Raw genomic sequence first — 25,867 nt, 5'->3', positions numbered from 1 at the left:
TGACTTAAATATTAGTTGTGCTGTTGATAGTGAAGAGGATAGCATTTAGGCTAAAAGTTCAAGAAGTACATTTATTATCTAAGGGCATGTATGTCACCATATACAATCCAGAGATTAATTTTCTTGTGGGTATTTTCAATAAATCCATAATAGAATAATGACCACAATAGAATCGGTAAAAGACCACAGCAGCTTGGACATTCAACCAGTGTGCTAAAGGCATCAAACTGTGCAAATACAGAAAGCTCCTAAATATGCAATGTGCTATTTATAGTAATTTGTAATAATTAATATGTAAAACAGGACAGTCAACAAATACAATTGTAGCAGCATGAATTAATCAGTCTGATGGCCTGATGGAGGAAGCAGTCCCGGAGCCTGTTGGTCCTCTCTTTTATGCTGCTGCACACCTGTCTTTGTAAATGTCCTGAATAGTGGGAAGTTCCCATCTACAGATCCACTGGGCTGTCTGCACCACTGTCTGCAGAGTCCTGCGATTGAGGGAAGTACAATTCCTATACTAGGCAGTGATGCAGCCAGTTAGGATGCTCTCAATTGTGCCCCTGTAGAAAGTGCTTAGAATTTGGGGGCCCATACCATACCTCTTCAGCCGTCTGAGGTGAAAGAGACTTTTTCTCCACACAGCCGGTATGTGCAGACCATGTGAGATCCCCGGTGATGTGTATGCCGAGGAACTTAAAGCTGTTCATCCTCGCAACCCCATTGATGTCAATAGGAGTTGGCCTGTCTCCGTTCCTCCTGTAGTCCACAACCAGCTCCTTTGTTTTTGCGACATTGAGGGAGAGGTTGTTTTCTTGACACCACTGTGTCAGGGTGATGACTTCTTCCCTGTAGGCTGCCTCATTATCTTTCGAGATTAGGCCAATCTGTAAATATAGAGAGCATGAATTGAAAAGCCCTTGAAAGTGAATTCACGGGTTGTGGGAACATTTCAGTGATGGGCAAGTGAAGTAGAGTGAAGTTATCTCCTCTGGTTCAGGAGCCTGATGTTGAGGGGTAATAATTGTTCCTGAACCTGGTTGTGTGAGTTCCGAGGCTCCTGTAGCTTCTTCCTGGTAGCAGCAGTGGAAGAGAGCAGAATCTGGGGGGGGGGGGGGGTGCAGGGTGGGATTGTTGGGTGGTTCTTGATGACAGATGCTGCTCTCCTGTGTCAGCACTCCATGTAGACGTGCTCAGTGGTGGGGAGTGCTTTACCCATGATGGACTGGGTTGTATTCACTACTTCTGTAGGATTTTCCATTCAAGGACATTGGTGTTTCCATACCACGGTGATGCAGCCAGTTAATATGCTCTCCACCACACATCCATAGAAGTTTGTCAAAGTTCTACATGTCATGCTGAATCTCAGCAAATTGCTAAGGAAGTAGAAGCACTGCATTGTTTTCTTCGTGATTGCACTTGCGTGCTGAGCCCAGGAGAAGTTCTTGGAGATGATAATACAATACTAACTGTCCTCCTCTGATTCTCTAATGAGGACTGGCTCGTGGACCTCTGGTTTCCTCCTCCTGAAATCAAAAATCAGCTTCTTGGTCTTGCTAACATTGAGTAAGTTGTTCTGGCATCACTCCGCTAGATTTTCAGTCTCCCGTCTAGATGCTTTGATTTGGCCAGCTACAGTGGTGTCATCAGCAAACTTGAACATGGCATTGTTACATGGCTTAGCTACACAGTCACAGTGTAAGCGAGTAGAGCAGGGGGCTAAGCATACATCCCTGTAGTGTTCCTGTACTAATGGAGATTATGGAGGAGATGTTGCCAATTTAAACTCTCTGGGGTCTGCAAGTGAGGAAATAGAGGATCCAATTGCACAGGGAGGTACCGAGGCCAGGATCTTGGGGCTTATTGATTAATTTTGAGGGAATGATGGTATTGAATGCTGAGTTGTAGTCAATAAAGAGCATTCTGATGTATGTATCTTTGCTGTGCAGAACTTCCAGGGTTGTGGGAAGAACCACCGGGCATCTGTTGTGAACTTGTTGCACCAGAAGGCAAATTGGAGCAGATGCAAATGACTTCTCGTGCTTCATCAGCAGCCTCTCAGAATACTTCACTGCCTATGCAGGTGCTGCTGGATGATGATCATTGAGGCAGGCTGCCAGCTTTGTTTTAGGCACTGGTATATGTGAAGCCTGCCTGAAGCAAATAGATACCTCAGACTGCCAAAGCAGTTAAAGATTTTAGTGATCACTCTAGCCAGTTGCTCAGCACAGAGCTTTAGTACTTGGCCAGGTACCACGTTTGAGCCGGATGCTTTTTGTGGGCTTCCCACAGGGTCATTTGAGGGCTGTGGGAGTTGTGATGGTTCCTCCAAGTTTTGATAGTCAATGCGAGCATGGAAGTCATTGAGCTCATCTGAAAGCGAAGCCTTGTTGTTACCTTTGTTTCTTGATTTTACTTTATAAGAGGTGTTAGTATTCAAGCCCTGTCAGAACTGTTGAGCACCCTTTGTTGATTCAAGTTTAGTCTGGAATTTCCACTTCACTCGTGAGATGCATTTCCGGAAAGTTACCTCTTGTAACTTTCTTGGTCACTAGACTTGAATGCCTTTGAACTGGCCCTCAGCAGATTGTGGATCTCATGTTTCATCCAGGGTTCTGATTGGGGAAAACTCTGCCTGTATGCAGGCAGAAGGACAGCCCGGGATCCAGTCTGGGCATAGAACAGCAGGCATTCCTAACCTTAGTGGTCTAGTGTGTTGGGAGCTCTGATGCTACAGGTTATATGCTGAAGAGGTGAAATTGCTCGGTTAGGAAAATGTGTAAGAAATGGCAAAAGGAACGTTTTACTGGTAGGTGCAAGGTGATGCATTTTGAGAGTAGTAACAGAGATAGGGTTCTGCAGATTATTGAGGAACAGAGGAATCACGATGTGCAAATCCAGTTATTCCTGACGGTGGCAACTTATTGGTGAACTAGGGATAGGGGGGATAAAATTATAGGAGTGTGGAGTTGGATTGGCTGCTGTTGGAACACTGTGTACAGTTCTGGGCACCACACTATCAGAAGGATGTGATCGTACTGGAGAGAGTGCAGAGGAGATTCCCCAGGATGTGACTTGGGGTGGAGTTTTTCAGTTACAGGGGGACACTGGGCAGTTTGGGTATGTTTTCCTTTGAGTAGGGGCAATTGAGGGTGAAATCTGACTGAGGGATACAAGATTATGAGAGGCATAGATAGTGTAGGCGGTAAGAAACCTTTTTTCCTGTGGCAGGGGTATCTAAAGCAATTGGTCGAGTTTTAGAACATGGGGGGACTTCCGGTAGCGCTCATGGAGTGAAGTCGCGTTCTTGACTCGCTCCATTACCTCTGAGTTTTTTTTCTCTATGGTCAGCTATACTTTAATTAACCATTAAGGCATCAACTCTTACAATACTTTGAATTAAACTGAATTCTCCGACAACTGGATGGAACTTAGATCTGCTATGTCTAAGAACGGGAAAAACGGCAAGGATGGTAAACCTCCGGTTAAACCGAAAGCTACGGATCTCCTCCCGACTGAATCACCGGTGACTTTGAAAGCTATATCGGAGTTAATTCAGAGGGAAATTTCAACCTCTGTTAGGGAGGTGATTCGTACGGAAATTGCAGACTCTGTTAAAGACTTGATTCATACGGAAATCTCAACTAATCTTCAGAAAATTGCCGATTCAATTGATAAGATGCAAACATGTATTGCGGAACATCAGTCGGCTATATCTGATCTTCAAAAATTCGCGCAACAAAGTGAGCTTAGGATGGGGAAAATCGAGGAAACAATTAATGTAATGAAGAAGAAACTTGACTTTCTGACTTTTAAAAACTCTGACTTGGAATCTAGGATGCGTCGGCAGAATTTACGAATGATTGAGTTTTAGAACATGGACATGGAGGTTCTATTATTTATTTTTATTGAGAGAAATTCTGTTTATTCATTTCCATAGACGCTCCCTGACATGCCGAGTTCCTCCAGCATTTTGTGTGTGTGTTGCTTTGGATTTACAGCACCTGCAGAATATCTCATGTTTATCATATTCCCATGTTTGTTTTGTGTTTTAAACAACCTGGATATATTAAGCTCTATCCCCTCGTCCAGATTCTTGGTTCAGTGGGGACCTCTGAACCAGTCAGTCAGCGTGAGGAGGATGGCTCGTGCCCATTGCTTGTTGGTCTATTAACTAATTGTCAATCTGTGGGAGTTTAGTGGGGCCTGTCAGAGTTTTGAAAAATCCAAAAGCAGCATGTTCCCGCTCATCTATTCTGTTAGTTACACCTCAAAGCACTCCAGTAGATTCATTAAATATAACTCATTCTTGTTGAGAGAGGAATGTTTGGAATTGCTTATATAATCTGAGCTGTCAGCTATTTTCCACATAGAATTCCAATGAATGATATCCCTGTAAACCACTTAAGGCAGCACAAGTGAGCTCTTTATGGAAGGAAACACATGGGATGCAACAGATGTTAAGTTAACTCTGCAACAACTGCTGTCTTGGTGTATAAGATCAGCAAGAGAAAATGAAAGCTGTCGTGTCTCCAAATAAAGCAGTGTTTCATGGAACACATCCTGACAGCTGTCACAAGATCCACCCTTTTGAGATTCCGATCAGCACTGCTAAACTGGGCTGGCTGTTACAGGCCTGCAATTGGTGGCAACTCCCTGTTGTCAGAATTAGCATGAGATGTGATTAAATAAAGAAGTTGTTGCCAGGGCTGCCACACACCACCTGACTTAACATTATCCGCTGTGATTGCCTCTGAAGCATGTGTTTGGGTCCGAGGTGACTTTCACTTCTCTGTTCCAAGTTGAGTGAGTGCACTGACCTCAGGGCAGGGGAAGATGGCAGAAACATGGGCTGCCACAGCCATCGGCAATAAATGTTAAGTTAAAGGAACCGGGGATGGTGTAACCACCCCTGACACCTGCACTTCCCTCTCCTTGTCCCTGCTGAACATGAGCCCCCTCTAAAATGCCTGTCAGCACAGTACAAACTGCACCGTTTCCCTGTTTCAATAGGGACTGCAAACATGAGTGCCGAGTTTGCAGGGTGACTGTGGTGGGTCTCTCGGCTTATGCCAAACACATCTCCAGCCAGCATCATAAAGAGAATGTGGAGACCCAGGAGGGTGAAGAGAACCGCAAGGATGATGGTAAAGAAGAAGAATACTTTGACAAGGAGCTTATTCAACTGATTGGGCAGCGGAAAGAGCAAACAAGGTAAGATGTCTGATTGCTTAGAAATAAACAGGAATTATTTGCAGTAAAAGGCTGGGTCTGGGTGATTGAGAAAGAGACTTACTGAAATATTGTTGGAGGATGTTGTAGCATCCCCTTTAAAGTGGGATTTGAAAAGGGGCAGTGGACTTAAATGGAGATTCGTAAAGAGGAAATTATCATTTATGTTAGGTTCTACTAATCTGCCATATAATATAACTGGCTTCAGCTCCCATTATGGAATGATAATGAAAACAGAGCTTTTATAATAGACTGAAAATGAAAATTTTAAAAAGTATATACTGTACTGTTAATACTGGAAATCTGAAAAACACAAAATGCGAGAAGTACTCAATAAGTCAGATAGCATCTGTGAAAAGAAGAATAGTGTTGAAATCTTGGGTCAAACCCTGTGTCAGAACTCATCTTTGTCCCACTCTCCATCTGTGCCAGAGGAGTTCCTTTAAGCTGTGCTTTTTTAATATTCACTGATGGCTCAGCAGTTTTGAGAAATGGGTTGTGTGGAGATGCAAAGCCCTGGCTGGTTTCAGGCAGGGAGCAGAAGTGGTGCTGTATTACCTGGGCTGGTGAGGCAGAATTGGAGGAGGGGATGAACATCTAATCATCTGATTTCTGATCTACAGTAACTGACTCTTCATACGCAGTGAGCTTGGGATTGAACTGAAATTTTTCTTGGGCTCTGTTTCTCCTTAAATGGATCTTGTACGTTTTTTTGAACTTGCACAGTTACTATCTAGTTTTGTTTTATTACCATGATGAAGTTATTATTAGACTATAAGATAGAGGAACAGAGTTATGCCATTTGGCATCGAGTCTGCTCTGCCATTTTTCCTGTCAGCCCCAGTCTCATGCCTTCTCCCCATTTCCCTTCATGCCCTGACCAATCAAGAATCTGTCAACCTCTGCCCTAAGTATACGTAAAGACTTGGCCTCCTTGGCCGCCTTTGGCAATGAATTCCAGTAATTCACCACTCTCTGGCTAAAGAAATTCCTCCTCATCTCTGTTCTAAAAGGACGCCCCTCTATTCTGAGGCTGTGTCCTCTGGTCTTAGACTGTCCCATCATAGGAAATATTCTCTGTACATCCACTGTATCGAGGCCTTTCACCATTCAATAAATTTCAATGAGATCACCCCTCACTCTTCTGAATTCTGTAGAATACAGACCCAGAGCCATCAAACGCTCTTCATATGACAAGCCTTTCAATCCCAGAATCATTTTCCTTTGAACCCTCTGCAGTGTCAACACATACTTTCTTAGATAAGGGGCCTAAAACTGCTCACAATTCTCCAAGCGAGATCTCACCAATGCTTATACAGCCTCAACATCACATCCTTTCTTTTATATCCTAGTCCTCTCAGAACGAATGCTAACGTTGCATTTGCCTTCCTCACCACAGACTCAACCTTCAGGGAATCCTGCATAAGGACTCCCAAGTCCCTTTGCACCTCAGATTTTTGAATGCTCTCTCCATATTAAAAAAAAAAGTCAACCCTTTCATTTCTTCTACCAAGTGCATGACCATACGCTTCCCAACACTGTATTCCATCTGCCATTTCTTTGCCCCTTCTGCTAATCTAAGTTCTTCTGTAGCCTCTGTACTTCCTCAAAGCCACCTGCCCCTCCATCTATCTTCATATTGTCTGCAATCTTTGCCACAAAGCCATCAATTCCATCATCCAAATCATTCACATTTAATGTAAAATAGAATCACTACTCACCAGCAACACACACAAAATGCTAGAGGAACTCAGCAGGCCAGGCAGCATCTATGGAAAAGAGTAAACAGTCGATGTTTTGAGCTGAGACCCTTCATCAGGACTGGAAAGAAAGAAAAGTCAGAGTTAGAAAGTCGGCAGAGGGTAGGAAGAAGTTGAAGGTGTAGGTGATAAGTGAAACTGGGAGAGGGGAAGGGAGTTAAGGTGTAGGTGATAGGTGAAACTGGGATAGGGGAAGGGAGTTAAGTTGAGCTGGTGAGTTGACTGGTGAAAGAGATAAAGGGCTGGAGAAGGGGGACAGAGGAGAGGAGGACAGGAGACCATGGAAGAAAGAGGAGGAGGAGGAGCACCAGAGGGAGGCGGTGGGCAGGTAAGAAGATAAAGTGAAAGAGGGAAACAAGAATGGGAAATGGTGAAGGAGATGGGGTGCGGGGGGGACAACAACTACTGGAAGTTTGAAAAATCGATGTTAATGCCGTCAGATTGGAGGCTACCCAGACAGAACATAAGATTTTGCTCCTCAGAACTGAGTGCGGCCTCATCGCGGTAGTAGAGGAAACCATGGACTGACGTGTCAAAGTGGGAATGGGAAGCAGAATTGAAATGGGTGGCTACCAGGAGATCCTGCTTTTTCTGGCAGATGGAGCGTCGGTGCTTAGCGAAGAGGTCTCCCAATCTATGCCAGGTCTCACCATTGCACAGCAGGCCACATCAGGAGCACCGGATGCAGTAGATGACCCCAACAGACTCAAAAGTGTTGCCCCACCTGGAAGAACTGTTTGGGACCCTGAATGGTAGTGAAGGAGGAGGTGTAGGGGCAAGTGTGGTATTTGTTCTGCTTGCAAGGATAACTACCAGGAGGGATGAGTAGACAAGGGGATCCCATGGTGAGTCTGGAAAGTGGGGAGGAAGGAAGGAGGTGCTTGGTGGTGGGATCCGGTTGGTGATGATGGAAGTATGTAGAATTTTGTGCCAGTCGCTGATGCTAGTGGGGTGGTAGGTAAGGACAAGAGGAAATATTTACCTTTCGTGGCAGCAGGAGGATGGGGCAAAGGCAGGCATGCGTGAAATAGAAGCGATGTATGTGAGCACAACGTTGATGGTAGAGGAAGGGAACCCCTTTGAAGAAGAAGGGTATCTCAGTAGTTCTGAAATGAAAAGCCTCATCCTGAGAGCAGATGCAGTGGATACGGAGGGACTGAGAGAAGGAGATAGCAAAGTGACAGGCGGGAAGAGGTATAGTGCAGGTAGCTGTGAGAATCAATATCCTTATAAAAGGTATCAGTAGATAGACTGTTTCCAGCGATGAAGATAGAGAGATTGAAAAAGGAGAGGCAGGTGTTGTAAATTTGAGGGCAGGGTAGAAGTTGGTGGTTAATGAGCTCAGCATGGATGAAGGAAGCAACACCAATGCAGTCATCAGTGTAACGCAGGAAGAGTTGCAGAGTGATGCCGGTGTAGGCTTGGAACATGGAATGTTCTGCATAGCCGACAAAAAAGCAAGCATAGCTGGGATCCATGTGAGTGTCCATGGCTACACCTTTGGTTTGAAGGAAGTGGGAGAAGCCAAGGGAGAATTTATTGAGGGTTAGGACCAGTTCTGCCAGAAGGATGAGAGTGGTAGTGGAAGGAACCAGTCAGCTAACCAGAAAAGGGAGCTTTATTTACACACATCCTCTCGTTGATTGGTCACAGCCCGATACATTCATTACTCTTTACTTATTGCTTTAATATAGTGGTGAAAACTTATGGAAATCAGGGTAAAGAAATGGCATTAGACTGGAGATGTTTACTGCAGCAGATTCCCTTCCTTAAAAAGATATTGGTCAACAATGTACAAGGCATGGTTAGTGAGTTTGGAGATGACTCCAAATAGGTGGTGGTGTGGGGAGTGAAGATGATTATCAGGATTTAAAGATGGATCTTGATGTTGTTGAGGTGACATTTGGAATATTATGTTCAGTTTTGGTCACCGTGCTATAGGGAAGATGCCATTAAGCTTCAGAGGAGATTAATGAGGATATTGCCACTACATGAGGATTATGGAGAGAGATTGAGCAAGAGTATAAGAGAGTGCAGGATGATTGTACAGAGGTAAGTTAGTGGAAGGAGGCACCAGAGGATGTTGTTGAGACAGGTACATTGGCAGCATTTAAAAGGTACTTGGACAGGTGCATGGAAAGACAAAGTTAAAAGGGACATGGGCCAAATGTGGGCAGAGGGGACTCAGACAATTCAGAACTCATTCAGAACTTGTTTGGTCTGGACAAGTTGGCTATAGGCCCTGTTTCTATGCTGTATAACTATAAATTAGGTTCTGTGATTACTTGGCAGCTTCATGCTCCATTTAATCTAGATTATATATTATTTAAATTCAGGGTGTTACCAGGGTAGAGGCTATGCTGATGTTCCCATTGGTTTGAGTGTGTAGAAAAAAGATCTTAGATGGAAGGGCTCCATTCAGGACAACAGTGAAAAACCTCACCCAGAGGATTGTGAATTTTTAGAATTCTCAATGCAAAGAGGACTGAGGAGGTCAGTTACTGACAGAGGGTAAAACAGCTGTCCGCAGCTTTGTACATATTAAGCAACTCCGAGGACTTAGTAGTGTGGGAAAGTCATGCTAAAAGCTACCCTGATCATATTGAACTGCAGAGCATCTTTTCCTGCTCTGACTTCTTGTGTTCCTTATGTTCATAAATTCTAATTTTGGTATTATAGAACTTGGGTCTACATTCTCTGAACTTTTCGTTATGGCCTGTAATATAATAAGGCCCCAGAGTCAGTCATATAGGACGGAAATGGACCTTTCCTAAATACATGAAATACAGTGCCTATAAAAAGCATTCACCCCCTCTTGGAAGTTTTTCATGTTTTATTGTTTTATAACATGGAATAAGTGGATTTAATTTGGCTTTTCTAGGCACTGATCACCAGAAAAAGATTCTGTTGTGTCAGAGTGAAAACAGATCTCTACAAAGTGATCTAAATTACAAATATAAAACAAACGATAATTGATCGCATAAGTATTCACCCCGTTTAATATGACACATCAAATCATCACTGGTGCAGCCAATTGGTTTTAGAAGTCTCATAATTAGTTAAATGGAGATTACCATGGTCCCAGTCACATTATGTTTCTTACCCGATGCTGTCTAAGTTGCATGCCATCTTGGTCAATGTCTCCCATCCACTACATAATGTGCTGGGTGGGCACAGGAGTACATTCAGCCAGAGGCTCATTCCTCCGAGATGTAGCACAGAGCGTCATAGGAAGTCATTCCTGCCTGTGGCCATCAAACTTTACAACTCCTCCCTTGGAGGGTCAGACACCCTGAGCTGATAGGCTGGTCCTGGATTTATTTCATAATTTACTGGCATAATTTACATATTACTATAACTATTTATGGTTCTATTACTATTTATTATTTATGGTGCAACTGTAACGAAAACCAATTTCCCCTGGGATCAATAAAGTATGATTATGACTATTACTGTGTACAGTCAAGGTGTTTCAATTGATTGTAGTGTAAGGGGTTTCTTTTTTTTATGTCACTGCGTAGTCTAATTAAAATGGCTTCTTTGTTATGTTATAATTGAAAGGGCTTCTTTGTTATGTTAACTGCTGAGAAAGTCCTCCCGCTAGCGGTTGTTTGCATCATGTTACTGGTAAGGTGTTATGAACCAATTGGGATAGTGTTATGCTTTCTGTGTGTCTGTAAGATATTGTGATGCGCAGGTTTTTGGGGAGAAGGCGGGAGAGAGAGACAGAGGATGGACCAGGTGCTGTGAGTCTGCTAACAGGATCCGACCCCGAGCAGGAGTCCAAGGTCCAGGGTGTTCAGCGAGGAGAGGAGACGGAGATGGACTCGTGGAGCGTCTGGTCGACCACCATTGTTGGTCCCAGGCGGTAGGTTGAGGTGGTCTGAGGGGATTGCAGGGTGAAGAAGGAGGGCCCTGAGCTCCAACTGTTTGTGCACGAATAGATTGAACTTTGATAAGTTTGGCGCCTTTTATTTTCCGTTTATATTTTATTCTCTATTAATTACATAGTTCCAGAAATATCTATAAACTGTAAATCATTTAATTGTATCTAGTGTATTGTCTGTTATTTGGGTGGGGTGGGGTACATCACACAGCATCCACACAAACTAATTACCCAGTTTGGCGGGGCCGAGGGCTGTTTCTCTAGACGACAGCAAGCTGAGCGACCCTGAGGGTGGCCAGGGGGGCTACATTTGGGGGCTTTTGTCCGGGATTGGATCTAGTGGTATGCTGTGTGGTTGCCCTGTTTCAATCAGTAATGTGTGTCTCTGTGGGTTATTTGCTGGTTATTGCTGTATGCGTGGTGAGTGGGGTCTTTGTTCGAGTTCAGACTAGCGTTGATGAGTTGGGGGTGGAACTCGGGGCTGTCCATGCTGTTGGGAGAGAGAGGAAAGAGTTGTCTGATTTGGAGGTAGTGTCTGCGAATAAATGTTCTAGCTCTGGCAGGCTCCACCTGGCGTTTGGGATAGTGTCCACCCCAAGAGGGGTGGAGGCGTGCGAGACGTGGGCGGAGCAGATCTCTCAGTTGTTAGATGAGTGGCGGTGCTTGGTTGAGGGAGAGCGACAGGGATTGGTTGAAAGTTTAAGTAGGTGGGCTGGTGACAGTGTTAGAGCTGTCAGGTTCAACTACACTGTAGTGACAGCTGTCAGTTATTTGAAAGAGGGGGAAAAGTTTTCTGTGTGTTTGGGAGGGCAACTAAATTGCTTGCAGTGCCAGGGGGATCATTTCAGGGGATCAGCCCCTCCTCCAGTTGTTCAGCTGATCAGAGAGGTGTCGGGAAACTTAGTGGAGGCCCAGTGGGGGAACAGCTTGGGGTCTCTGGAGGAGCACGTTCCCAGCAATGTACCAATGAACTTCCGAAAGGAGAAGACCCTATTCCTGAAGGCTTAGAGGGACCACGCCCCAGGGTGTCGTTATGGATAGAGGGAAACGATGCTAAAGCCATCCTCGACCCCGGGGCGCAGGTCAAGTTGCTGTACAGTTCGTTTTACAACTGATGTCTGAAGCATTTACCCTTGACAACCGCAAGGGCACCGGAGATTTTGGGTACCAGTGCCAGTAATTATCCAGAAGACGATGATTGGTTAATGACCCTGGAGTTCATGGGGGCACCCAGCGTGTCGAGTTGCTTCTGAGGACGTGTGTAGCAGCCTTGAGCCAGTATGGAATTTAAACGAGACCCAGCTGTGGTACGGCCTGGGGGAAGTAGCTGAGGGTGAAACCCTCTTAGCAGGCGCTCCGAACTACCACGAGGGAGGGGAGTTGACCGCTGAAGACACCTCAGTGGACCCTGGCGCCGTGGAAGACGTAGGCAGCGTGTGTGCAGATTATGCAACGTAGTTTAATGTGCTGGATCTGAGGAGTGGATGTTGCCAGATCCCGAGGAGTGCAGCTGATGAAGAGAAGACGGCCGTTATTAGTTCCCTAGGATTCTTCCAATCCGAAAAGATGCCAAAGGGCATATCCGGAGCCCCTGCAACCTTCCCGCGGGGCATGAGGAAGACCATGGGGGAAGTGAAGGTGTGTGGAGTTTTGGTGTATGTGGATGACTGCCTAGAGCTTGGATTCGACTGGGGGGACTATGAGGCGAGGTGAGTGGCTGAGCCCAGGCAACAGAAGCGAAGTGTCACATGTGGAGGAGTTTTTGGCCGGAGGAGTTTGGTGCAATGTGAGAAAAATGACCCGACGTACCAGTTGAACTTCCTGGTGTTGGAATAGGCGGTGGTGGACCTGGGGATGGAAACCCAGGTCATCAGTCTGAATGAGACACGGGAGAGAGGGGATTTGCACCACTGAACTGAGTGCTCAGAAATGCTGACCGGAGACTGAGTGCCGCACTTGTGGGACGACCATTGCAGACTTGGAATTCACGCTCGTCAACGTGGAGAAGGAGCAACGGAGTTTTGAGCCGACACTGCGGTTGTGTACTGATGAATTAATCCAGTGAGAAGAAACAATGACTCACCTTCGAAGGGATCAGCAGAAACTCAAGACGTAGATCCAGAAAAGATTGGAAGACTTACAAGTTAGGGAAGATCAAGGAAGTGGTCTGACTAAGGCAAACAGAAAACCAAGAGCCCAGGGAGGGGAGTTTGACTGCACTCCTGAGGAGGTGAAGAACTGGAGGACTGATCTCGGAAAAGGGAGGCGGACGCTTGAAAGGAACCTGAAGATGACTATTGACAGTTTAAATGAAGTGGAAAAACTGAAAGTTGACCTGGAAGACGCCCTCAGGAAGAAACAACCGGAGGCTGAACGTTCTTTAACTGCTGCTTGTCAGGTCAGGGTGGAAGAAGCTGGTGGGGTAACTGTGTCCCAGATTGAGATGGCCAGGAACCCTGAGTCAGAACTGCTGAGGCTGTGGCGAGAGTTGAAGGAGTCCCCAAAGAAGCTGACGTCTCGACTGCAGGAGGCTGAAGGGGTAGCCCCGGCTAAATGTTTCAGTTTGGAGAAACTTAAACAGCATCTACCAATCGAGGGAATGAGGAAGAATACGGATTCGAAGGATGATGTGCTGCACATATGGTACATGCTGCCTTTCGCTAACTTCCCCATGATTGAGGAAGAGACCTTTGGCCCTTCTCCCACTGAGTTAGGTGTAGTGGGGAGGGCTAGCTGTGGGCAGTCTGGGTTACAGCAGGACCAGGAAGGAAAAGAAACGGGGCCCCAGACATGGGACAGGGGGCTCCGAGTTGTAGTGGTGGCATGAGTGAGAGAGGAGCTGGCAAGCAGACCCGAGGTATCCCTAGTAGTGTCCGAGCTTTTAGGGTTTAGGTGAGGGGGATACAGAGGTCTCGGAGGATTAGGAAGCTCTCAGATAGGTTGGCCTATGTAGCACCGGTGGACGGGCGGAGGGTCCACTGTTTGGGGAGCATGTCACTGTGTGTATCTCGATGGGTTTTTGTGTATGTAGGACTGGTTGACGAGTTATTTAGTTGTTGTCATGCTTGCTTCAACCACTTCTGGCAGCTCATTCCACCTACATACCACATCACACTGTGTTCTTAAAAAAAGTTGCCCCTTAAGTTAATCTCTTCCACCCCCCTATGTGTTCTAGATCTTGATTTGCCAACCTAGGGGAAAAAGACAAGAGTACATTCACTGTGTCTATGCCCCTCATTATTTTAATACACCCCGCTAAGATCACCTCTCAGTCTTTCACTCCAAAGAGTAAAGTCCCAGCCTATCCAACTTCCCTGTATAACTCAGTCTCTCAAATCTTGACAACATCCGTGTTAATTTTTTCTGTATTCTTTCCAGTTCAATAGCATATTTCATATGCAGGTATCCCCTGCTTTTCGAACGTTTGCTTTACGACACCTCGCTGTTACAAAAGACCTACATTAGTTACCTGTTTTCGCTAACAGAAGGTGTTTTCACTGTTACGAAAAAAAGCAGTCAAAAGGAGCAGCCAAGCTATTCCCCCAGAACTGCATTCTAGCCGGCATTGCTTTAACACATGCCTGTGAGCATCTGTGCTTTATGTCGATTTATTTTGAGCATCCGTTAGCAAGATGAGTTCTAAGATATCAGAAAAGCCTAAAAGAGCTCGTAACACTTAGCGTAAAACTAGACATAATTAATCATTTCGATCGCGGTGAACGAAGTAAGGACAAAGTGAGTTTGGCTTGTGGAAGTTGACCAAGATGATGTTGAAGAGGTTTTGGCATCCAATGACCAAGAACTGATAGATGAAGAGCTGATACAATTGGAAGAGGAAAGGATAACAATCGAAACCGAATGCAGTAGCAAACAGACGGAAAGTGAAGTCGTCCAGGAACTGAAGGTGAAGCAACTACGTGAGATTTTCGCTGCATTGACAACAATGATTGCAGAAAAGTACAACTTTAATTCTGAAAGGTTACGTAGGTTTAGGGCATATTTGCAGGATGGTTTGCTTACAAAGAATTGTATGATAAAAAAATGCGCGAGGCTAAGCAGTCAAGCATACTGTCGTTTTTCAAGCCTTCCACATCAGCCACAGCAGATGACGAACCTCAACCTTTGACATTGAGGCAGGCAGAGATAGAAGATGACCTGCCTGCCCTGATGGAAACAGTCGACGATGAGATGATACCCCAGTGTCCCACCACCCCAACCTCTGATGACTCAGCCTAACACACCATCATCAGCGTGCTCACTGTCTTCTAGATTCCCGTAAGTGTTACTACACTGTACATACATTATTTCTGCATTATATAGACTGTGTATTTTTATGTGTTATTTGGTATGATTTGGTAGCTTCATAGTTTAAAGGTTACTAGAGAGAGTGTGTTTCTGCTGGGAGCGCTTGCGCCGAGTGTTTCTGCCGAGAGCGCTTGCGTGAGATTTTCACTACGGTGGACAGTGCAATGATTGCAGAAAAGAATTTCTACTTTTATAGGCTGTGTATTTATCATATCATTCCTGCTTTTACTATATGTTACTGTTACTTTAGGTTTTATGTGTTATTTGGCATGATTTGGTAGGTTATTTTTTGGGTCTGCGAACGCTCACTAATTTTTTCCATATCAATAAATGGTAATTGCTTCTTCACTTTACGACATTCTGGCTTACGAACCGTTTCACGGGAACACTCTACCTTCGGATGGTGGGGGAAGTCTGTAGTGGGTTTCCAAAACTGAACACATACAACAAGTACGGCCTCAGCAGAGTCTTGTAAGGCTGCACTGTGACCTCCCGACTTTTTAATATTCAATGCCTGGACTGATGATGGTCAACATGCCAAAAGCTGACTTCACCACCCTTCTCTACCTGTGACGCCACTTTCAGAGAACCATGTATGTGAACCCTAGAGCCTCTCTATTCAATAACTCTCTGCAGGTTCCGACTGTTCACTGTGAAAGTCTTGCCTTGACTTTCCAAAGGACAAGTTTGGAAGGGTTAATTAGCAATCTTGTTGAGAGAGGCCCCTTGGGTAAGAGTGACCATAATATGGTGGAATTCTTCATTAAGATGGAGAGTGACATAGTTAATTCAGAAACAAAGGTTCTGAACTTAAAGAGGGGTAACTTTGAAGGTATGAGATGTGAATTAGCTAAGATAGACTGGCAAATGACACTTAAAGGGTTGACGGTGGATATGCAATGGCAAGCATTTAAAGATCGCATGGATGATGTACAACAATTGTTCATCCCAGTTTGGCAAAAGAATAAATCAAGGAAGGTAGTGCACCCGTGGCTGACAAAAGAAATTAGGGATAGTATCAATTCCAAAGAAGAAGCATACAAATTAGCCAGAAAAAGTGGCTCACCTGAGGACTGGGAGAAATTCAGAGTCCAGCAGAGGAGGACAAAGGGCTTAATTAGGAAGGGGAAAAAAGATTATGAGAGAAAACTGGCAGGGAACATAAAAACTGACTGTCAAAGTTTTTATAGATATGTGAAAAGAAAAAGATTGTTTAAGACAAATATGGGTCCCCTACAGACAGAAACAGGTGAATTGATTATGGGGAGCAAGGACATGGCAGACCAATTGAATAATTACTTTGGTTCTGTCTTCACTAAGGAGGACATAAATAATCTTCCAGAAATAGTAAGGGACAGAGGGTCTAGTGAGATGGAGGGACTGAGGGAAATACATGTTAGTAGGGAAGTGGTGTTAGGTAAATTGAAGGGATTGAAGGCAGATAAATCCCCAGGGCCAGATGGTCTGCATCCCAGAGTGCTTAAGGAAGTAGCCCAAGAAATAGTGGATGCATTAGTGATAATTTTTCAAAACTCTTTAGATTCTGGACTAATTCCTGAGGATTGGAGGGTGGCTAATGTAACCCCACTTTTTAAAAAAGGAGGGAGAGAGAAACTGGGGAATTATAGACCGGTTAGCCTAACGTCGGTGGTGGGGAAACTGCTAGAGTCAGTTATCAAGGATGTGATAACAGCACATTTGGAAAGCGGTGAAATCATCGGACAAAGTCAGCATGGATTTGTGAAAGGAAAATCATGTCTGACGAATCTCATAGAATTTTTTGAGGATGTAACTAGTAGAGTGGATAGGGGAGAACCAGTAGATGTGGTATATTTGGATTTTCAAAAGGCTTTTGACAAGGTCCCACACAGAAGATTAGTGTGCAAACTTAAAACACCCGGTATTGGGGGTATGGTATTGATGTGCATAGAAAATTGGTTAGCAGACAGGAAGCAAAGAGTGGGAATAAACAGGACCTTTTCAGAATGGCAGGCAGTGACTAGTGGGGTACCGCAAGGCTCAGTGCTGGGACCCCGGTTGTTTACAACATATATTAATGACTTAGACGATGGAATTAAATGCAGCGCCTCCAAGTTTGCGGATGACACGAAGCTGGGCGGCAGTGTTAGCTGTGAGGAGGATGCTAAGAGAATGCAGGGTGACTTGGATAGGTTAAGTGAGTGCGCAAATTCATGGGAGATGCAATTTAATGTGGATAAATGTGAGGTTATCCACTTTGGTGGCAAAAACAGGAAACCAGATTATTATCTGAATGGTGGCCGATTAGGAAAAGGGAAGGTGCAACGAGACCTGGGTGTCATTATACACCAGTCATTGAAAGTGGGCATGCAGGTACAGCAGGCGGTGAAAAAGGCGAATGGTATGCTGGCATTTATAGCGAGAGGATTCGAGTACAGGAGCAGGGAGGTACTACTGCAGTTGTACAAGGCCTTGGTGACACCACACCTGCAGTATTGTGTGCAGTTTTGGTCCCCTAATCTGAGGAAAGACATCCTTGCCATAGAGGGAGTACAAGGAAGGTTCACCAGATTGATTCCTGAGATTGCAGGACTTCCATTTGATGAAAGACTGGATCAACTAGGCTTATACTCATTGGAATTTAGAAGATTGAGGGGGGATCTTATTGAAACGTATAAAATTCTAAAGGGATTGGATAGGCTAGATGCAGGAAGATTGTTCCCGATGTTGGGGAAGTCCAGAACGAGGGGTCACAGATTGAGGATAAAGGGGAAGCCTTTTAGGACCGAGATGAGGAAAAACTTCTTCACACAGAGAGTGGTGAATCTGTGGAATTCTCTGCCACAGGAAACAGTTGAGGTCAGTTCATTGGCTATATTTAAGAGGGAGTTAGGTATGGCCCTTGTGGCTAAAGGGATCGGTGGTATGGAGGGAAGGCTGGGGCGGGGTTCTGAGTTGGATGATCAGCCATGATCATACTAAATGGCGGTGCAGTCTCGAAGGGCCGAATGGCCTACTCCTGCACCAATTTTCTATGTTTCTATGACAACATCTTGCACTGACATATGTTCAGACCAGTCCATTGTTCATTTGAAGGTTTCTGCTCAACCTGTGTCAAATCAAAGATGGTGATTGGTTGGGGAAAAGGGAAAATGAACTGTTGAACAGGACGTTACTGGGGTGTCGTCTGCAGGTGAGAAATAGCCAGAAAGCTCAAGGTCAAGTCTGACTACAGAGTTATCACAGAATTGTTGGCCACCGTTGGAGTGCAGTATGGAGGGAATGTTACTGTCTGAGAGGTGATGTCCATTCAGGGAAACAATAATCTGTTCATAGAATATAGAATAGTACAGCACAGTACAGGCCCTTCGGCCCACAATGTTTTCCCGACCCTTAAACCCTGCATCCCACGTATCCCCCCCCGCCCCCCCCGGACCTTAAATTTCTCCATATACCTGTCTAGTAGTCTCTTAAATTTCACTAGTGTATCTGCCTCCACTACTGACTTGGGCAGTACGTTCCAGGCACCAACCACTCTCTGAGTAAAAAACCTTCCTCTAATATCCCCCTTGAACTTGCCTTAAAGCCATGTCCCCTTGTACTGAAACAACAGCAATTCTGCAGATGCTGGAAATTCAAGCAACATACATCAAAGTTGCTGGTGAACGCAGCAGGCCAGGCAGCATCTATAGGAAGAGGCGCAGTCGACGTTTCAGGCCGAGACCCTTCGTCAGGACTACCTGACGAAGGGTCTCGGCCTGAAACGTCGACTGCGCCTCTTCCTATAGATGCTGCCTGGCCTGCTGCGTTCACCAGCAACTTTGATGTATGTCCCCTTGTACTGAGCAGTGTTGCCCTTGGGAAAAGGCGCTGGCTGTTGACTCTATCTATTCCTTTTCATATCTTGTATACCTCTATCAAGTCTCCTCTCATCATCTTTCTCTCCAGAGAGTAAAGCCCCAGCTCCCTTAATTTCTGATCATAATGCATACTCTCCAAACCAGGCAGCAACCCGGTAAATCTCCACTGTACCCTTTCCAATGCTTCCACATCCTTCCTATAGTGAGGCAACCAGAGCTCGACACAGTACTCCAAGTGCGGCCTAACCAGAGTTTTATAGAGCTGCATCATTACCTTGTGACTCTTAAACTCTATCCCTCGACTTATGAAAGCTAACACCCCATAAGCTTTCTTAACTACCCTATCTACCTGTGAGGCAACTTTCAGGGATCCGTGGACATGTACCCCCAGATCCCTATGCTCCTCCACACTTCCAGGTATCCTGCCATTTACTTTGTACTCTGCCTTGGAGTTTGTCCTTCCAAAGTGTACCACCTCACACTTCTCCGGGTTGAACCCCACCTGCTACTTCTCGGCCCACTTCTGCATCCTATCAATGTCTCTCTGCAATCTTCGACAATCCTCTACACTATCCATAACACCACCAACCTTTGTGTCGTCTGCAAACTTGCCAACCCACCCTTCTACCCCCACATCCAGGTCGTTAATAAAAATCACGAAAAGTAGAGGTCCCAGAACAGATCCCTGTGGGACACTACTAGTCACAATCCTCCAATCTGAATGTACTCCCTCCACCACCACCCTCTGCCTTCTGCAGGCAAGCCAATTCTGAATCCACCTGGCCAAACTTCCCTGGATCCCATGCCTTCTAACTTCCTGAATAAGCCTACCGTGTGGAACCTTGTCAAATGCCTTACTAAAATCCATGCAGATCACATTCACTACACTACCCTCATCTATATGCCTGGTCACCACCTCAAAGAACTCTATCAGGCTTGTTAGACACGATCTGTCCTTCACAAAGCCATGCTGACTGTCCCTGATCAGACCATGTATCTCTAAATGCCCATAGCTCACATTTCTAAGACTCTTTTCCAACAGCTTTTCCACCACAGATGTCAGGCTCACTGGCCTATCCCTACTACCTTTTTTGAACAAGGAGACAACATTCGCCTCGCTCCAATCCTCCGGTACCATTCCCGTGGACAAAGAGGACATAAAGATCATCTCTTTCCTCGCCTCATGGAGCAGCCTGGGGAATATTCCGTCAGACCCCGGGGACTTATCTGTCCTAATGTATTTTAATAACTCCAACACCTCCTCTCCCTTAATATCAACATGCTCCAGAACATCAACCTCACTCATATTGTCCTCACCGTCATCAAGTTCTCTCTCATTGGTGAATACCGAAGAGAAGTATTCATTGAGGACCTTGCTCACTTGCACAGCCTCCAGGCACATCTTCCCACCTTTATCTCTAATCGGTCCTACCTTCACTCCTGTCATCCTTTTGTTCTTCACATAACTGAAAAATGCCTTGGGGTTTTCCTTTACCCTACTTGCCAAGGCCTTCTCATGCCCCCTTCTTGCTCTTCTCAGCCCCTTCTTAAGCTCCTTTCTTGCTACCTTATATTCCTCAATAGACCCATCTGATCCTTGCTTCCTAAACCTCATGTATGCTGCCTTCTTCCACCTGACTAGATTTTCCACCTCACTTGTCACCCATGGTTCCTTCACCCTACCATTCTTTATCTTCCTCACCGGGACAAATTTATCCCTAGCAACCTGCAAGAGATCCCTAAACATCGACCACATGTCCATAGTACGTTTCCCTGCAGAAACATCATCCCAATTTACACCTGCAAGTTCTAGCCTATAACCTCAAAATTTGCCCTTCCCCAATCAAAAATTTTCCTGTCCTTTTCCATGATAATGCTAAAGGCCAGGGAGTGGTGGTCACTGTCCCCCAGATGCTCACCCACTGAGAGATCTGTAACCTGACCCGGTTCGTTATCTAATGCTGGATCTAGTATGGCATTCCCCCTAGTTGGCCTGTCCACATACTGTGACAGGAATCCGTCCTGAACACACTTAACAAACTGCCCCGTCTGAACAGTTGGAACTAATCAGGTGCCGATCAATATTAAGGAAGTTAAAGTCACCCATGATAATAACCCTGTTATTTTTGCACCTTTCCAAAATCTGCCTCCCTATCTGCTCCTTGGTATCTCTGTTGCTAGCAGGGGGCCTATAGAATACTCTCAATAGAGTAACTGCTTCCTTCCTGTTCCTGACTTCCACCCATACTGACTCAAGAGACAATCCTGCTACATTACCCACCCTTTCTGTAGCTGTAATAGTATCCCTACCCAGTAATGCCACCCCTCCTCCCCTTTTTCCCCTCTCTATCCCTTTTAAAGCACTGAAATCCAGGAATATTGAGAATCCATTCCTGCCCTGGTGCCAGCCAAGTCTCTGTAATGGCCACTACATCATAATTCCATGTATGTATCCAAGCTCTCAGTTCATCACCTTTGTTCCTGGTGTTTTTTGCATTGACGTACACGCACTTTAGCCCTTCTACCTTACTACCTTTACACCTTTTATTCTGCTTCTCTTTCCTCAAAGCCTCTCTATATGTTAAGATCTGGCTTTACTCCATGTACTTCCTTCACTGCTCTATCGCTCTGGGTCCCATCCCCCTTGCAAATTAGTTTAAACCCTCCCGAACCATGCTAGCAAACCTACCTGCAAGGATATTGCTCCCCCTGGAGTGCAGGTGCAACCCATCCAATCTGTACAGGTCCCACCTTCCCCAGAAGAGATCCCAATGATCTAAAAATCTAAAACCTTGCCCCCTGCGCCAACTCCTCAGCCACACATTCAACTACCATCTCCTCCGATTCTTACCATCACTATCGTGTAGCACTGGCAGCAATCCTGAGAACGCCACCCTTGAGGTCCTGTTCTTCAGCCTTCTGCCTAGTTCCCAAAACTCACACTTCAGGACCTCATCCCTCTTCTTGCCTTTGTCGTTGGTGACAACATGTATCACGACTTCTGGTTGCTTTCCCTCTCATACCAGGTTGTCGTGCACCCGGTCAGAGACATCCCGGACCCTGGCACCCAGGAGGCAACACACCATGCGGGTGTCCTTCTCACGTCCACAAAATCTCCTGTCTGCTCCCCTGACTATAGAGTCCCCAGTGATGACAGCTCTCCTCTTCTGTGTACCACAGGGTCAGACTCAGTGCTGGAGGCCCTGCCACCTTGGCTTACCCCTGGTCAGTCGTCCCCGCCAACTGTACCTTTCAGTGAATGCAAAAGATCCCTTGATGCACTACAACAATGGTTCTCAAAATGGAAGATATTGCCCCCAGTCCTGGGAGAGTAGGGGGAGGGTGCTCAGTAGCAAAGGGGGTAGTTGAGGGATTAATTTAAGAAATGAATTACTTATTGCAAGTATTGCCTCATAACTGATTACAGTGTAGTGATCGCATAATCACTTCATATCTTGTTTAACCCACCATTCTCTCGGACTGTGCTCAAAGCACAATATAGTTGTTAAAAAGCAAAGTTACGCTTCTGTATTTGGCATATCTTGAGAAACTGCACTGCAGAAATCGTGTTATCTCAGGATCCAGACCACGCGTTTTTGCCCTTCAGTAGTGTAGTACAGCATTAGCTAGTATAGTTCCCATAATCTAATCACACAGTGATGAAATCCTGTGAATTAGGGTGTGGTGTTCAATGGGGTAACGTTAAGTATCTGCCCTTTCAAATGGTGTTGACTGCATTTTGCTAGCCCCATGGCCCAACCAAGATATCACTGCCTCATTTTATGTACCTTCAGTCAGAGAGTCTGGTTTTACCTAAGCAATGATGGTATCATAGTTTTCCCCTTTATTGATTGCAGTATTTGAAGTTGAACATGAACAATAGGCGATTGATAGTGATCATTAATCCATAATGAATATAGCAGAAGCAGACCAAACAAAAAAGAAGTGTAGACGGTATCGTGTGTAGTTTCAGAAAAATGGATTTGTATCAGCACCAAACAACCAACCAACCAGCAACCAGGTGTCTGTTGTGTGAAAAAAGTTTTTTCAGTTGAAGCAATGAAACCATCTTGGCTCCTTGACTATTTGAAGAGAATACACATTGATAAAGCAAACAAGAACTTGGCTTATTTTCAGTCACTTTGCGACAACTTTCAATAATGGCAAACCCTTCAAAACATATTTGCCTGCACCTCACAACAAAGTTTCAAAGGTACATTTAATGTCAGAGAAATGTACACAATATACATCCTGAAATGCTTTTTCTTTGCAAACATCCCTAAAAACAGAGGAGTGCCCCCAAAGAATGAATGACAGTTAAATGTTAGAACCCCAAAGTCCACCTCAGCTCCCCTCCCTCCCACACGTAAGTGGCATCAAGCAACAATCCTCCCTCCCCCCACCGGCAAAAAAAAAGCATCGGCACCCACCACCGAGCACACAAGCGTGAGCGAAGCAACAGCAAAGACACAGACTTGCAGTTACCCCGAAGACTACTTGTTCACCTGGTCTTTGAAGTACCACAGGCTCTCTCTCTCCCTAATAAAGGAAAAAGAGATGTCTCCATTTCACAGTGAGAGGGGAGACATAACAAACAACTCGCTGGTTTACGATGTTAAAAGTCCACTGCGTTGCTTTTTCCAAGCTCTGTGCCCAAAGCTCTTGGGTTTCTGGGCACACAGCCGTAGATCTTCCATCTCCCATGTCCCACCGATCTGCCCGGACACCGACCACCGACCGTCTACAGAGCCACAAGATCTCAGCCTTCCGAAGGTGAGCTAAGCTCTTAGGCCGAGCCCTTGATGTGTGGTATGATGGCCAGTCATGAAACCCTGAGAGCCAGTCGTATTCCCGCAAAGAACCGTAGTCAGCATGTAGCTCCGGGTCAGGGTCTTCAAAAGAACCCTGAAAGGGAAAAATAGAGATATTAAAGATGGAAATGGTGATAGTTTGCATTTCATTGCTCATTGCTAAATCTGGAAAGCCCCATACAATTGGAGAAGAACTCATTCTGCCAGCAGTAAGAGAGGTTCTGAGTACATTTCTGCATTAGAGACCAGACAAAATATTCAAGCAATTCCGCTCAGTGACAACTCTGTTCAAAGATGAATAGATGAGCTGTCTGAGAATGTGGAAGACCCATTGTACAACTTAGAACTGCAGAATTTGCTGTGTGGTTGCATTGCCAGGCCAAGAATCTTAGTTTCATGGTTATGTTCATTTCATAAAAGATGAGAGTATGATTCAAGAGTTGTTATTTGCAAAGAATTAGAAACATAAGAAGTGGGAGTCAATATTTTGGGTTGTTGGACAATCTTAAGAGGACATTCCACTCACCAGCATTCTTGCTTGTGTAACAGATTGAGCACCATCAATGATAGGATGCCACCATGGGGTTATTACTTTCTTGAAAATAAAATTGTACCTAACATATTTACTATTCACTGAGTAATTCACAGACAACATCTTGTCACAAAAAAACCTCAGTGATCAGCTACACAAATGATGAAATACTGTTGTCACAACAGTAAATAAAGTTAAGCCCCATATACTCAGTTCTCAACTATTTCAAGACCTTTGTATTGAGAATGATGAACAGTTTGAGCACTTGCTGTTGCACAGAGAGGTCGGGTGGCTCTCAACAAAAAACCTGCCTGAGATGCTTTTGTGCACTTTTTGAAACTGTGATAAAAATTCTCTGAAGTCTTGAATGCTTCATTCAGTAATCAGCTGAAGAATATTAGGCATGACATTGCTTATTTATCAGAATTATTTGCCAAGTTGTTTATTTAGAGATACAGCACAGTACTCAAGCCTTCCGGCCATTCAAACCACACCACCCCAGCAATTTAATGAACCAAGCTTCAATTGCAAGGAAATCATGTGAATCAGATCAGTCATCTCCACATCTTTGTCCAAGTTAGATTATGAAGACATGCAGTCCGTTCTTTTATTGTCATTTAGTAATGCATGCATTAAGAAATGATGCAATATTTCCTCCGGTGTGATATCACAAAACACAGGACAGACCAAGACTGAAAAAACTGACAAAACCACATAATTATAACATATAGTTACAACAGTGCAACAATACCATAACTTGACGAAGAAGTCCATGAGCACAGTAAAAGTTCAAAGTCTCTCAAATGTCCCACATCTCACGCAGACGGGAGAAGGAAGAAAAACTCTACCTGCCACGCCGACCACAGTCCGACTGTGAGTCATCCGAAAACTTCGAGCTCTGATCAGCTCTCCGACACCGAGTACTGAGCACCATCTCTATCCGAACGATTTAACCTCAACCTCGGTCGCTAACAGCAGGCAAAGCCGGGGATTTTGAGGCCTACCCTCCAAAAGATTCCCGACCACACAGTAATGACAGCAGTGAACGAACGTTTCAGAAATTTCTCCAGATGTTCCTCTGTGCTTTCACGTCATTCTCTATCAAATCAGAATTGTCCACAACCCCTATTTAACAGATACAATATCATTTTTCACTGGAGGGCTGCGCACGTGCAGGTGCGCTGCTCTCTCTCCTCCCACCGTTACCCCTGTTTAAGTGCAGCATTGGCCGTTGTGACCTTTTCCAATTTCTGGTCTTTTCTGAGTTGGAAGAGAAAGGAAGAATACCAGATGATGATCTTCAAGTAGACTATGCCCATCTATGTGAGCTACATAAAGACATGTCAGAGAGATTTCAGGATCTTCTCTCGGTCCAAATTCCAGAGTCGGTAATACATCCATTCCTGAACATTTGCAATGAAGAATTAACAGGAAAAATAGAGAAAGAACTGATCTTGTTACATAATGGCTTTGAGCTGAAGCCAAGGCTGAAAAAAATGATA

At 45.0% G+C, this 25,867-nt stretch overlaps 1 protein-coding gene across 3 annotated transcripts in view; it reads left to right on the top strand.

Moving 5' to 3' along the window:
* znf106a (zinc finger protein 106a) overlaps positions 1-25,867 on the top strand; it is a 138,005-nt gene that overhangs the window by 48,792 nt on the left and 63,346 nt on the right. For all 3 annotated transcript variants that reach the window (XM_063054475.1, XM_063054487.1, XM_063054483.1), the window contains one exon: positions 5,014-5,214. In XM_063054475.1, coding sequence (XP_062910545.1) covers positions 5,014-5,214 — 201 coding nt within the window. The remainder of the gene's footprint in view (positions 1-5,013; positions 5,215-25,867) is intronic.

This window comes from Mobula hypostoma, chromosome 1 (genome assembly GCF_963921235.1).
Source record: "Mobula hypostoma chromosome 1, sMobHyp1.1, whole genome shotgun sequence".
Taxonomy (NCBI): domain Eukaryota; kingdom Metazoa; phylum Chordata; class Chondrichthyes; order Myliobatiformes; family Myliobatidae; genus Mobula; species Mobula hypostoma.
Note: the sequence above shows the minus strand (reverse complement) of the source record. Positions and strands in the feature narration are given on the sequence as shown.